The sequence below is a fragment of the Corapipo altera genome, unplaced genomic scaffold (assembly GCF_003945725.1).
Source record: "Corapipo altera isolate COAL_440 unplaced genomic scaffold, ASM394572v1 46, whole genome shotgun sequence".
Lineage (NCBI taxonomy): Eukaryota > Metazoa > Chordata > Aves > Passeriformes > Pipridae > Corapipo > Corapipo altera.
The window spans coordinates 5,585,549-5,599,669 of NW_020884883.1; the positions used below are offsets into that span (position 1 = coordinate 5,585,549).

The following is a 14,121-nucleotide window of genomic DNA, read 5'->3' on the forward strand; positions in this document are numbered from 1 at the left end:
GCCTGTCATTGTGAAGACTTTGTGGTGACCCAGAGCCTGCTTCATCCCTACAAGTCTATTACTGTTCAGTTATATATATATACATATACAGTCAGCTACTCAGATTCTTTTGTAAGAAAAACTGAATTTGACCTTATATTGTCTTGATGATTTTTCAGTAGTTAGTGAGCAAATCACATGAGCTGATTTCATCAGCTAAGATTTACTGACAGAATATCAGTATGTGTATTACAGAAAGGAAATTGTGAATGCACTTCACTTGCTTATACTGTGTGTGTCTCTTTTGTCCCCATCAGACTCCTGGGTATTGCACCTTTGTGTGTCCAAGGCTCTCAGAGGAGGTTGCTCAATAACCACCATCCAGTCACAGCATGGCTGAGGTTGGAAGGAACTGCTGAAGGTTATCTTGTCCAAGCCCTCAGTGGCAGGGTTGCCCAGGACCATGTCCAGAGAGCATGTGAGGGAGTTGCACAGTCCTGCATAGTATCAGTTTCCCACAATATGAGGGATTATACTAAGTGGTCTCCCTGGGTTTTGTGTTGCAATTAAATCTTTCAGATTAAAACACCTGGGTTCTGGAAAGCTGCTCCACTCTGGCATTCTGCTGGGCAGAGAAAGGAGCACTGTCAGTTAAAGCAGAAACTCAACCCCTTTCAACACAGTTCCTCTCCTTTCCTATTATCAAACAAAAACACTGTGCACAAAGTATTTCCCAGGGAAAATGATGCAGAGCCTGAGGCAGAGGTATCTATGAGTTAGGCCACACAGAGTGGAAGCAAATGGGGTGCAGGACACAAGGCAGTTATCAGTGAGGCAACAGTATCTGCATACACTGATTTTGACATCCCTTGGAATACAGATTTTTTAGGAATCACAGTACCACTGTGGTATCAGTGTATTTCACATCTCTGCCCATGTTTCTCCCTTCATCTCTATTGTAATGATTCAATGCAAATATTCCCACTCTTTGTACATGAATGCAATATATACATCTGTTCATTTGGGGGTTTTATTGTTTTGAGATTTAATCTTTAACGGTTGAAGTAGCTTCTTATCATAAATCACTGCCATGGGACAATTCTGTAAATGTGTTATATTTTTTAAGACCACATCCATCAATTAATACGCACTCTTTTTAAATACACCCACTTGTATTTTTAAGTAACCAGTAACTCATTTTTATGCTTGTCCATCTGGAGATACTGTATGGGGACCAAAGAGTTGTCTTCAAAAATCAGGTTGTTTGAAAACTTCTGCAGTCTAGACATGCATAGAAATAAGATTTGATCACCTCAAAAGACATAACTTGCTCGATTTTTACAGGATATTTATGTTTTACAGGTCATATTTGTACACTGAAGTGACAGCTAGTTATGTACCAATCAACTGAAAAAAATATTCAGTCAGTTGGTATTTCTGTTTCTGGCTTGGCTTACAGGCTCCGCAGCTGGATCTGAGCTGTGCACCACCTGGGTAGACTCGTCCTAAGGTACTACTAGTAAACTAAAAAATGAAATATTCAGCACCACCTGCTTCAGCTGGGTTTAAACACCATTTACATAACTTCAGTGAGTATTAAAATAGCAAATTAAAAGTAGTTACATTTGCATTATTATTTATGAGGGTTTACATTTGTTTTAAATACTGCTATGGTTTTAGACAAGGTTTAACAGTAATTGGACAAATTCTCCATTTATGTTGTTACAAGTGAGTAGAAATCACTGTAGTTTTCACTTGTTACAGCTGTTAATGTGATTTGGTATGTATGTATTCATTGTTAAGTTATTTTTGTAGTACATTTCCTCCAGCATAGGTCACTTTTCTCGGGCATGGGGTTTCTTAGGAGATAAAAAGAAGTCCTGGTATGTGACCACCATTGTTCTCAAAGACTTTGAGACCCCTGACAATTTACCAGGGCATGTAGTGATAGGACAATAGTTTTAAACTAAAAGAGGGTAGGTTTAGATTGGACATAAGGAAATTATTCTTCATTATAAAGTTGGTGCAGCACTGGAATAGGTTGCCCAGAGAGGTTGTAGACTCCCTATCCCTGGAGGTGTTCAAGACCAGGCTGGTGGAGCTTTGAGCAATCTGGTCTAGTGGAAGGTGTCTTTGCCCATAGGAGGGGGTTGAACTAGATGATCTGGAAAGGTCCTTTCCAACCCAAACTATCCTGTGATTCCAGTTAAAAATTTTTACAGTGACATGTAAAATAATACAACAGAGATTCACACGCTTTTAGCTGTTGTACTATCTTCTACACTTTCAGGAAGCTTCATTTGCTTCTTCCAATACTAAGTGAAAGTAGCATGATCCGTTATCATCCAGCATGCTGAAGCCACTTGCCTCTGTACAGTCAAGGAGTTAAATGCTTCCTTTTTTGATTCAGTAGTGCCTGATAGTGCACATGTAAATGACAGCCTGTGTTCTGATCGGCAGAGAATAAAAATTTATTATCCTAGTCAGAGTCAAATAACCATTAAAAAGAAACACTCTGAAAATATAATCCCCTGTTCTCCAAGTTTCTCTACATTCTAATTCATGTGTATTACTACATAGGTCTCACTTCAGTATGTTTGCTGTGTTCTTATTAGTAGAAGCTTTTACTCGGATAAAAATGCCATTAAAGGAGACTTGGACTGGGTGACCTCTAAGCTCAGTGAGCCATTAAACAAGTGACATCCTGGTAGACTTGCAGAATAATTAAAATTTAAATGCAAAGGCATATTGTCACTGCTGGATGTATGCAAATTGTTAACTGTTTATGAAATGCAGAAAAGACTGTCAATGTCACTTTATGGTTTGGATTTAACATATATACAAGTTAAGTGTTTGAATTCCCTATATTCTTCCAGTAACACATCTAAATGCTCTATATGATGTTAAAGCATTAAAGCTAAGGACAAAATTTGTCCTCAAAACATTAATTACACCAGGCAATTCTGTTAAATTCAATGAATTCAGCTGAATTTAATGAGGGTTCCTGGTGTAAATGAGGGCAGAGCTCAGTTCTAAAACACAGCATGCATGTGTCATCTGGCTAAGTGAGAAAGGCAGCGGAAAGCAGAGCCTGAATGAGCTGATTGTTGTATTCAAGTCTTAAAGCTTAATGTGCTTTAACAGAAGTTTTGCATTTAAATTCCCACTTTTATTAAAAGAGGAGCAAAGAAGCTGTACTTCAGAGATTCAGATAATTGCATTATGTGCAGAGACCCTGATCCTCAGAAGGATTTGAGCATCTATCTGCCATTTCTAACACCTAACTGCAGTTCAGGTGATAATGGCATCCCCTAACCAGCTGGTCATTTACATTTCCCTGGTGCCTCAGTTTTTGGACTGGACCCATTAAATGTTCCCCAAAAGGCATGTGCTGATGTGCCTGAGACTCTACAATAGACTTCAGCTAGTGTACTGGAAAGGATGATGATTCCTCCACCTACACCATCCTTCATGTCAGCAAGAGCACTCGTGCACAAGCTGGATGAGTTCACTGACCCGATGGAAAAACTCACCAAGCCAACAAACACCCTCTTCAGATTCATCTTCATCCTGAGGCTTTCAGCAAAAGGATGTGCTTGGAATTGCCACCCTGCTTGGGTAGGCTCCTGTTTTATCTGCACTATCGGCCTAATACGAAGTAGACAGACAACCCTTCTCTGAAGCCTTTGTTGCAGGTGTTCTTCAAATCAGAGAGGGATAAGCGGGGTATAATCTGTGTGCACAGCTAAGCTACGTCTCTCTTATTTGTACATCAGCTGATGCTCTTCATGGACCACATGTGTTGTAGGTGTCCAAAAGAAGATTGCAGGATGGGTGGTACTGCCATGGCCAGTTGTATCTGGCTGTAGTGAGAAATATACATTCCCTCTCTTGCTTCAACTTGCAACCGAGAAATGTGTGAAAACAGGACTGAAGCATCAAATACAGATTTAAATGTATTTCAAGTAGGCAAGAACCACAGCAGCCAGGGCCAACTGCTCTGAGGTTGCTCAGGTAGCAACCTGTATTGCTGCTGTCCTGAGCAGAGGCCAAGGAGACTAAAGATGTTAGAACAAGGTGAGTTTTATCCATTAGCTCATACCTATAATATGAATTCAAAGGAAGATGCCATCCACCCCTTCCACCCTGCTTTCCACCCACTTAATAAAGCATTGGGGAAAAATTTATCTTACCAGTAAGGTACCTTACAAGGTAGGAACCTGCACAGAGTTTCTGGCATTGGAACAGCAATTCTGTAGTGCTGAATACAAACAAGCTCCAGCACTAACTTTCAGACAATGATAGCGGAAAGCTGCTTTCCCACTTAGTTCTCCCAGTGAGTTTGAGAATTACAAATTTAAGCAGTCTCATGTTCAAGAGGTGTGAAAGATGGTCACAACCCTGGTGTCAGGGAGGAAGAAGAAGGTGTGGGTGGGAGAAGGACCTAGGTGCCACCTTTCCAAACTGTTCGGGATCAACACCTGATCCTGTCCTACATTTGGGCAATCATCTGCTGATGTTTATTATGTATGAGAGTCACTAAAATGAATCCACCTGAAAGCCAGCAATAATGGCTTATAAGTTTCCTACAAAGACAGAAAAAATTGGATGTTACTTGTTTGAGGCACGGAAGAAAGGAGGGAGAAGGTTGCTCTTTGGCTTTGAAAAACTATCAAGACTATCAGTGCTAAATTGAAAATACTGAAGTAAAAGGCTGCAGAATAGAATTACTAGGGCTGTTTATTAATAAACAAACAAAAAATCCAACAACAAAACAACAACAAAAAAAAAAACAACAAAAAAAACCCACACAACAAAAAAAACCAAAAAAAAAAGTCCAAAAAACAAACACTATTTGCAAGGCAAGGTGTGTAAGCAAGTACTCCAGATTCCGGGACGAACTCCAGTGGCAGGCTGTAGGATTGAGCCCCAGCCCTGTGGTAGCAGCCTGTGCATAACCCAGCCACAACTTTGTGTCGCCTTGTTACAGCATCACCAAGGACAACTTGCCTCCTTCCCAGGAATAGCGGGTCAGTTTTAAGTTGCCTGAATCATTTGGTGGAAAAAAAAGCCTGAGGGTGAACCCAAATCAAATTCTCCCAGCTCAAATGCCTGTGATCACAGGGGAAACCAGAGCCCAGAGCTCAGCTTGGCTGCTCTGGGCTGTGTCCGTGACCAAAGGCAATCCCAGAGCATACCCAGCCCAATTTTCTACCAGCCAATATGGCTCATTGACAGGCACAACAGTTATTAATTGGCACCCTGAGAAGCAGCACAGACAATGAAACAAAATTAGCGCAGGTATCCCAGAGAGAACTGCAGCAGGGGAAGACAGAATTGAAAAAGATTGACAATCCTTTAACTGCTGAATCTTTCCCCAAGCGCTCTGTTTTGTCAAATTTTGCTTCTTTGCCTTATCTGGGTATTTATACAATTAATAAATAATGAGAACTAGTGACTCAGTCACATAAAAAACAGATTTCTCAAATTGCAGGTATAGCAGAGGAGTATCTTTTTGCAAACACACAAAATGTTTTGGGAATCAAGCTGTAAAATCACAATGCATACAGCAAATCAGATCAAATCTGGATCTTTGCGCCAGGAATATTTAAATTGTAACACTACTTCATCCCCCAATGAGTTGATATGTTTATTTGGCTTGAGGAAATAGAAGACAAGTGGTAGTGACCCTATTCAGGGGAGAGGGGAGGGAATCTTGAGAATTTCTATCATTTTCTCAGGGAAGACTCTCAAACAGATGATGTCATTTTTGAGCAGAGCACAGGTCAGGTCCACAGCCTCTGCCTGGCCATCATCTAAATCCATGATTTGGCTACAAAGGGATATTCTTTCAAGCATTGCTCAGTTTGCACCTCAGTCTTTATGTGCATTGCTGTCTGCCAGCTGATATTAAATGACAGCCTTTGTCGGGAAACTGTCCCTTCTCATAAGTTCCCAGCTCAAGCTAAATCCTGGAGCCAGAAACCAGGCAGGAGAGTGCCTGTTCTGCCAGTGGGACCCGATGCTCTGAGCGCATGAAGATTTATACTTGTCAAGTTCAGCAACCAGGACAGGCAGCTCCCAGCTCCCGCAGCTGCAAGAAGCAGCACAGCTCCTGCTCCCAGCAGTGCAGGGCAAGACACCCATCACCAGCAGCATTTCCCTTCACCTATTTTTAGGCAGCCCTAAGTGTCTGATATGGATGTTACTAGTTAACCACCAACTGGCTGTGAAATGTCTTTTCATTAAAAAATCCAGCCCAAGAAACTTGCCCCAGGACATACAACAAGGGAGGGCAGTGTCACAGATTTTGCAGCCATTTGCCCACCTAAATTATTAAAAATCCTATTGTCCATCCACAGTTTGCATTGAGTCCTCTCCAGAAAAGCCTCTCAAGATGTTCATGAGAAAATGGGGTAGGTGCCACTTTGGAAAAGTTTGGATTAAAGCAGAAAATAATACCTAGGTATCAAAAAAGCTATCTTCAAATCTCTGGACTCAGTACCTTTTCTCCTAATTTTTTTTTTCAACTCTAATCCTGGAGGAGTTGAAATATTCCCCTTGCCTGAGTTAATGCTGCCAACACGATGCTGCTGGAACTACTTACATAAATTTTCATACTACATCAATATACCAAGATTTTCCACTATGAGTAAATCAGACTGATGTTTTTGGAACAAAAATCAATTTCACTTTGCACTTTTAGGTATGTGGGGGGGGAAAAAAAAGAAAGAAAAAAACAAACACAAAAATTGCCATGAAAATAAACTGCATTTTCCATCTGAAGGAATGGCATGCTCTCCCTCCCACCTCTACACATTCTGGAGTGTTTTCTATTAATGCTTTTTTCTGCCCAGCTGTTTCCTCCCTTTGTAGTCTCTCATGTAATCTCTTTGCAGGTGTGGAATCTTTATACCAGCACCAAATTGCTTTTTTCCTGGCTGACAAAAAACACTTTCAGAGAGCAAAGCTTTCACCCTTTCAAAGACACCTATAGCACTAAAGGGCATGGACTCAAAAGTGTTGACTGTAAGACCCCACAGCCCCTACCATCTCTCAGCAGCAGAATGCATTGTGCTGTGAAAATGATGAACGATCTTCAGCAGGGTGATCATGTGTTATTTTGACATCCAGGAGATGGAAGCTGTACCAGGTGTATATATTCCTCCAGAGAGGCAACAAAACAAGGTGGTTCAGTCCTGCTTCCCAGGTCACATCCTACATCAGTGAGCTGTTGAAAGCAATTGCTGTGGGCAGTGGCTTTACTGTCCGTCCCTCATCACTGCTCCAAACTGTAAATCTCCCGAGGAGAATGCATTACCTGGTCTCTCTTCCTGGTCACTCCCCCAGTCTGTTAGAGGATAGCTGTGCTGTAAGGGGCGAGTCATGAGAGCCCATCCTGCTGCCTCCACTTCTTCTTTGGCAGAGAGATCAAAATGGAAAGGCCCATAGGAGATAAAAACAGTCTCACATTGGCTTCTGTTAAAAAAAAAAGAAACAAAAGCAGAAGGGGGATGAATTAGATTGGATACCAGGGACTGATACCAGCACCAGGAGAAAGCTGACATTTTACTTTACATTCAGAAACACAATTTTCTGTGGCATATAAATCAAAGGAATAAAACCTGCTGCAGGCAGTAACTGTCATTTATTCCTGTAGCTGTACCTTGAAAAATCCCAAAGTTTGTTCTGGGACCAGGAAGCCCCAGTGTGCTGTACAAGAGAACACTCAAGTGCTCCCTCTAGACAAGTGGCACACAAATCCCTGAGCCAATGGGGCACATGTCACAGCACAGCACAACACAGCATCCATGCAAGCCTACCTGATGTGTGTGACTACAGCTAAACTTCCTATTTGCTAGTAACACTGATTTTTCAGACAGGCTTATGGACCACCACACAAAAGCCAGTACGGGCTGAATGGAGCACTGGGTGGGCTTGCATTTTGCAAGCATGGGTTGTGCCTGCACCCCCTGTCACAAACTGAGCCCTCACTGGCAGGCTGAATGTCAGCTGTGTCCCTGCATCTCATCTAGCTTATAACACAAGACCCTAAAGCAGGAAACATATGGCTTTTTTATTTACCCTTTCCAACTTTTAAGATAAAGCTTAGCACAATTTCACTTCAAAATTGCAACTTCACTTCCAGAAACAGTTAAAGAAATAAAACACCTAGAAATGGTTAATAGTAATGCTGCTACAAAGTGAGGAAAACACTTGCCTACTGAAGAATGACTGTGTACATGCTCAGAGGGGAGAACGGTGGGAAAGTTCAATTATCCATCATCTGCTACATTGGGAAAATCCAGGTAGGCCCAAGTATCAGCTTATTTCTAGAGTCAAGTTTATTCAGGAGACTGCAAAGCAGGAGCTTGTATTTTATCTGTCTGAATTCACCACAGAGGCTGCAGTCAGCTCATCATCCATTAAGAGCTGGAGCAAGCAGCACATCTTCCCAGCTGACATAATTTGTCATTGAGAAGAGCAAATTCATCCCAAAATACTTCAATGACCATTGCTGAGGAGCTGCATGTCCTGTGTAACCACAAGGAATTTACTGAAAATCAGCTCAGTGTGTCTAAGTCTACTCTTCTCCCCCCAACAGCTCAAGAAACTGAGGCACACAGTGATTTATCCCGTGTTACAGAACAAGTCAGTGTCAGCACAAAGAATAAAAACTGATTAACAATTCCAGTAACACTGTTGCTCATTGTGTCCTCAATATCAGCAAAAGGAAGAAAAAAACCACACAAAACCAACATATGCAGGTCAAAGTAATTTTATTAATAACTCACAAAGAGCAAATTGCAACATTCTACTGAGAAAACCACAGCTTTTTGTACCAGGGCAGAACTTGGGAAGCTGCATACTAAAATGCCGATTATGCAAATTTGTCTTATGAACATTTTTAGACAAGAATGAAGCAGGGTTTATTTTCTTTAATTAAAACCAGAATCCTACATAGTTCATTAGCATGGATTCAGAGCAAAATGAATATTAATGTAGCCCACCTCTCCCAATTCTACCTGCCAGAAATATCAAGGAAAAAAAAAGGCTAGAAAACGGATTCCTGAGCAACTGTAAATGCAACTAGCTAATGTCACTGCAAGGCTGCTGGCATCTTTGAAAGGTCACAGAGATCAGGAAAAAGGCAAATAATCCTGCCACCTTCAAAAAGGCAAGAAAGAAGATCTGGGGAACCGCAGGCTTTTCAGCCTCGCTTCAGTCCCCGGGAATGTTACAGAATAAGGCATTGTGGAAGCTGTTCCAGGTACCAGGCGATGTGGAGCAGTCAGTCAATGCCAATTCACCAAGGGTGCATTTTGCCTGACCCCCAACTGACTCTGTGGCAGAGGGGAGACAGCAGGTGCCATTTACCTTGACACCAGCAAGGCTTCCACTAGCGTGTCTCACAGCAGCCTTGTAGCCAGACTGAGGATACAAACTACAAGGTGGGTGAAAAACTTCTGGGCCACTGGGCTCAAAACAGTCAGTGGTTCAAGCTTAACTGTCAGGTGTGACAAGTGACATTCCTCAGCAGTCAGAACTAGGACAAAATGTGCTGAAGGGAGCCCAGCCAAGGGCACTGGTTTGTCCAGCCTGGAGAAGGGAAGGCTTAGAGGAGACCTAACTACAGTTTCCCACTAGAGCAGGGACTGTGGAGAAGACAGAGCCAGACTCTTCTCAGGTATTAAATGAAAGGGCAAGAGACCATAACTGCAATCTGCCACCAGGGAGTTGGCCATGAAGAAAAAATGCTTGGCCACTGGAGCAGCTAAGTGCTGAAATGGGCACCCAGACAGCAGTGGAACCTTCACCACCAGGTTTGGAAACCTCAGGGTCTTGAGCACCTTGGTCTAGCTTTAAAACTTGCATAGTACTTCACAGGATTGGATTAAATGATTTCCAAATAATCTGTCGATCTAAATTTTTCTATGATTCTGTGATTCCAGTTGCCTGTGTAAATAGAAGTTTAATCAGTGAAAAGCCACTAGGCACATTTATTCTGACAGGGCTTCAGGCTGTTCCACCTGTCAGGTCTCAGACACCATTACTGTGCTTCATCAGCCAAAAATTTCATATACTGTTTCCGAGCAGGGAAGTCATCAGCCGGCCTGTTGTACGCTGTCCAGACAGGTTCTCCAACAAACAGCCTCATTGCCTTCACATAGTTCTGTCAAAGAACAAAAAGTGACAAGTAATTTAAGAGCTCCTTTTCAAGGGATCTTCATTCTGAAGTTAAGGTTTCGCTTGCACTTCTGCAGAAATTTTTGAAACCATTTTACGATGGACTGAAAGCTTCATACGTTCCAGAAAATTATACCACTACACTGCTGTTCCTGCTCCCATGTACTGCTGTGATATATTGTGTCATGACCAGTGCCTCCAGTTCAGCCAGGGACAGTACTTCTCCCTGTTTCAAAGAAGCCAAAAAAATCCTGTCTTATGCAAACCTTTTCCCGAGGATCCACAATACTGAGCAACGCAGCATCTAAATCCTATTTGCTTAGATAAACAGCAGCGATCAGAATACCCAAGATGGATACACAGTGCTTTTGGGGAATACCAGAAGCTTTGAAGTCAGGAAAAGCAACAGCCTCTACCACCAGCTAACCAAAAGTACGCCTGGTGCAAAGTACAGCTGTGGCAGCAGAAAATAGGATTTTATATCCTGCAGAAGTGCTCCAACCATAGAGTTATAGGGAACCCTCCTCTTCTGTCCTCAATGCTACCCATTTAGACTCTACCTATTCTGTAAAACTGATGAATGCTTGTCTTGCACCCAGGTGCTCAGCAATGGCAAAAATAAAGTTAGATACTGAAAGAACTTAGCTGCAAAATGCAAGGGTCTAGAAGCACTCAAAGAATTTACTTTGAAGATGGCACTTCTGTATTAAGATTCTGGAGTGAATAAACATTTAACACTTCTTGTGGATTCAACCATAACCCCTGACATTTTGTCTATGTAAAGAAAAAGTCTAAAAATAGTAAATGTATCTGATTCACTGTGGATCTCAAGCTGCAGATGGGAAAAAATCAGGTTTTTCTTAAAAGCAGCATCTCTCTTTTTTGACATGTATGATAACTGCTATCTGGACAGCTGATTAAAAACAATACCGTTCTCAAGACTTTGCCAGAGATGGGATTTTGCCAAGCAGAAGACAGCACACGTTTCCCCATTTTGCAGGGACAATTCTGAGGTTACAGACAAGTTTATAAAAGCCCACAAGAACAGAAACACATATCAGGACTACATGTGCCAATCTCACGCTCCCATTGCCAAAAATACCTTCCCAAAGCAGGTCACCTGCTGTGAAGCCAGCATCCACTTTAGCACACAGCAGCTGCAAGTAGTGGCTCAGGATCCTTAAATCCTTTCCCTGAAGGTGAATGTAACACTCATGAAAAGTGCCACTGCTGGACACAGATATGCTTTTCTATTCCCTCAAAAATACGCAACAAGGCAACACAGAAGGATCCATCTACACCATCTCCACCTCAACAGACAGCAGGGGCAGTTGTGGGAGGGACAGCCGCAGGGCTTGGCCGCTGTCACGCCAGATACACTACAGATGTCACGTGGCAATGACTTGCAGTTACAGCTGACTAGAAGCAGCTGGATTTGTGACCTGGAGATGAAAGGTTCAGATGCTGTAAATTATTTAGTATTTTTCACACTCCTACTTCATATTTAATATGTTTTCCTAATGAACTGCGAGTCTCAGGGCATGTAGTTACTAATGTGATATATACTCACATGGATTTGTCATCAAAATTTACGGTAATCTACAACGTACATTCTCATCCAGTGTAAATCGGTGATATATGCCAGCAGGGAGGGTTATCATGTCTCCTTTCTCCATGGAAATCCGGATCCATTTGTCATCCTTGTCTCGAACATCAAAATAGCCAGATCCATCTAAGATGTAGCGAATTTCATCGTCTAGGTGTAAATGTTCTTCATAAAATGTTTTTATCTAGGAATAGCAAGTATTTCTTAAAACTACTGAATGCAGGAAAACCACAAAGAAATCTGCTAGAAACACACAGCAGAGCAGAGAAAGGCTTTCAAAGGGTAACCATATTTTAACTAACAGAGAAAACCAACATTGTTAACATGGCCAAGCCAGCCAGAGAGACCCTATTTCAGGACACTTCTAAGCAGGCTGCTGCATTTCCTTTGGAAGATAGGAATTTCTGACATGAAACAGCAGCTCTAGCTGCACATAACTATTCTCTGAATAACAGTAATGCTGATACCTGTTTCAGAGAGAGATGGGTAAAACTTCTCACTGCAGGATTTGGTCTTTGCACTTGTTCAGTTTGGTAATTTTCTGCCTTTTTATTCCTAACATGCAAAGCCAAAACAAAGCTACAGATTATCCCGCCTCTTTTACACTTCTGTGGGGCTGAATTAGCTGCATGGGGTACTACAGCTGTCTGTGAAAATGCAGTTATTGCCAAACATGGCCCATCTACAGCAATCTGATGTAAACAGTATGTCACACCTGCCCACACACAGTGAGCCCCATCTCCAGGCACTCTCCTGGCAGGTAGCAGCAGCAACATTCTCTTTTTCTCTGGTGAGTTCTTTGTACATACACAGAATACAAAACATGTTTTAAGGGTTCAATTAACAGAGACCTGAGTGGGTTAGTGCAGAGAGCAGTGCAATGCCAGGTACCATCACCCCCTCCTCAGGTCTGCATGATATTTAGCCACACTTGTACAGATGTCCTTGAGCCAGAACTGATCCAGCATGGCAAGATGAGCAAAAGTCCCTGTGTCCAGTAAATAATGGCCCATCTTTGCATCAGGTAATGCCTTCCCAGCAATCTGAGTTACTAATTGACTCACCTTCTCATCAATTAAAAACCAGTAGTAGACAATGGGCTTAAAACAAACCGGTAAATGGAAATTTAATAAAAATATTGAAGTGTCACTGGGTTGCTGTCCTCAGGTCAGAGCAACAAGCCAGCACGTTGCGGCTGGAATGAGAAATCTCCTTCTAGGAGGCTCACCTGAGAGGCTGGCACCCTTTGCATTCAGCTGAATATGAAATATGAATATGAAATAGTCAAGGTACCAGCTTCCCAAGGTAAAAAATCTTCTTGTATAGGGAATGTATCCCTCCAATTTCACGAGGTTGACATTTACTAAAAAAGATGTGTTATGCAAGAAGCCATTAGGATGTTTTAGCCTTCAAAGTCTATGCCCAGATGGTAACACTTGCCTTCATCCCCGAGAGGCTCTCTGAGGACAGGCCAGCATTGGGGGGGGGGCTCTCCTAAGTAGGAATCTTAGTTTTCAAATGAGAGTGATGGAAACGATCCTTAAAAGGCAATCTACAGAAGCAAAAGGCCTCTGCTATCTTTATATAATATCAAAAGTGCTTTGTTAATGTAAAGGACTTGGGTACAGGATGTATTTTAGCCTTGGAAGTGTCATCCCAGTGCCCCGCTGGGGTGTGCCGGTGTCAGGAGTTGGCTGCACACTCCAGCAGCAGACGCGGCGAGGAAACCCGCACTGAAGCCGAACACCCGCGTACCTTCTCCTCGTAATTTGGAAGCTTGTCTTTATGTATGGTCACTATATCCATCCAAGAATAATTTTCTGCTCTCCGGATCTCTTTCAGGCATGGATCAGTCTCATAATTATCAGCATCCAACTAAAAACCAGGCGAGGGGAATGAAAGACAAAAAAACAAACATTCGGACGCCATTGCTCAACACGCAATTCAGGGCACTGGCGGGACCCCCGAGGTGTCTTGAGCGCCTGTCGCCCTAGGGCGGGGCTGCCTCAGGGACACTGGGTACCTGCACCCGGGCCTCCCCTCCGCCGGGCGACACGTCCCAGCGGCCGCGCTCGCTGCCCGATCCCCGCCGGGCCAGCCCCGATCCCCTCGGGCTCTCCCCGCCCGTACCCGGCGGTACACGACGCCGAGGCGGCGCAGCTGCTCCAGGCTGACGGCGCGGTTCGGCTGCTGCCGGTGGGGTGCCCGCTGGTCCTCCTGGGACTCATCCATGTACCAGGCCTGCACCATCCCGCCGCCGGACCGCTCCGCCGGGCCGCGCCGGGATAGGGAAGAGCCCGCCTCGCGGGGCTCCAAGGCCGGGCAGGGAGCGGGACGGACCCGCCCCG

The 14,121-nt window shown here is 43.2% G+C and overlaps 1 protein-coding gene across 2 annotated transcripts; it reads right to left on the reverse strand.

Annotated features, from left to right (window-relative positions):
- Window positions 1-8,742: 8,742 nt before the first annotated feature.
- On the reverse strand, window positions 8,743-14,082 carry ADI1 (acireductone dioxygenase 1). Of its 2 annotated transcripts, none has more exons than XM_027641091.1 (4): window positions 13,904-14,079; window positions 13,529-13,648; window positions 11,778-11,957; window positions 8,743-10,153 (listed from the first exon to the last, which is right to left on the reverse strand). In XM_027641091.1, exons 1-4 carry the CDS (start codon window positions 14,021-14,023, stop codon window positions 10,031-10,033), a joined length of 543 nt encoding a protein of 180 aa, XP_027496892.1. In that variant the 5' UTR covers window positions 14,024-14,079; the 3' UTR covers window positions 8,743-10,030. The 2 variants fall into 2 exon arrangements, with proteins under 2 accessions (XP_027496892.1, XP_027496893.1); XM_027641092.1 differs by having other exon boundaries at window positions 10,040-10,153; window positions 11,738-11,957; window positions 13,904-14,082.
- Window positions 14,083-14,121: the final 39 nt, after the last annotated feature.

Bases quoted from the DNA above. Each gene is read 5' to 3' on its own strand.
- ADI1 (XM_027641091.1), bottom strand. From the start codon at position 14,023: ATGGTGCAGGCCTGGTACATGGATGAGTCCCAGGAGGACCAGCGGGCA. The intron at 11,958-13,528 runs GTACGCGGGTGT...TGCTATTCCTAG, and splicing joins TTCCAAATTACGAGGAGAAG to ATAAAAACATTTTATGAAGA. The intron at 10,154-11,777 runs GTACGTTGTAGA...GTTCTTTGACAG, and splicing joins GATTTACACTGGATGAGAAT to AACTATGTGAAGGCAATGAG.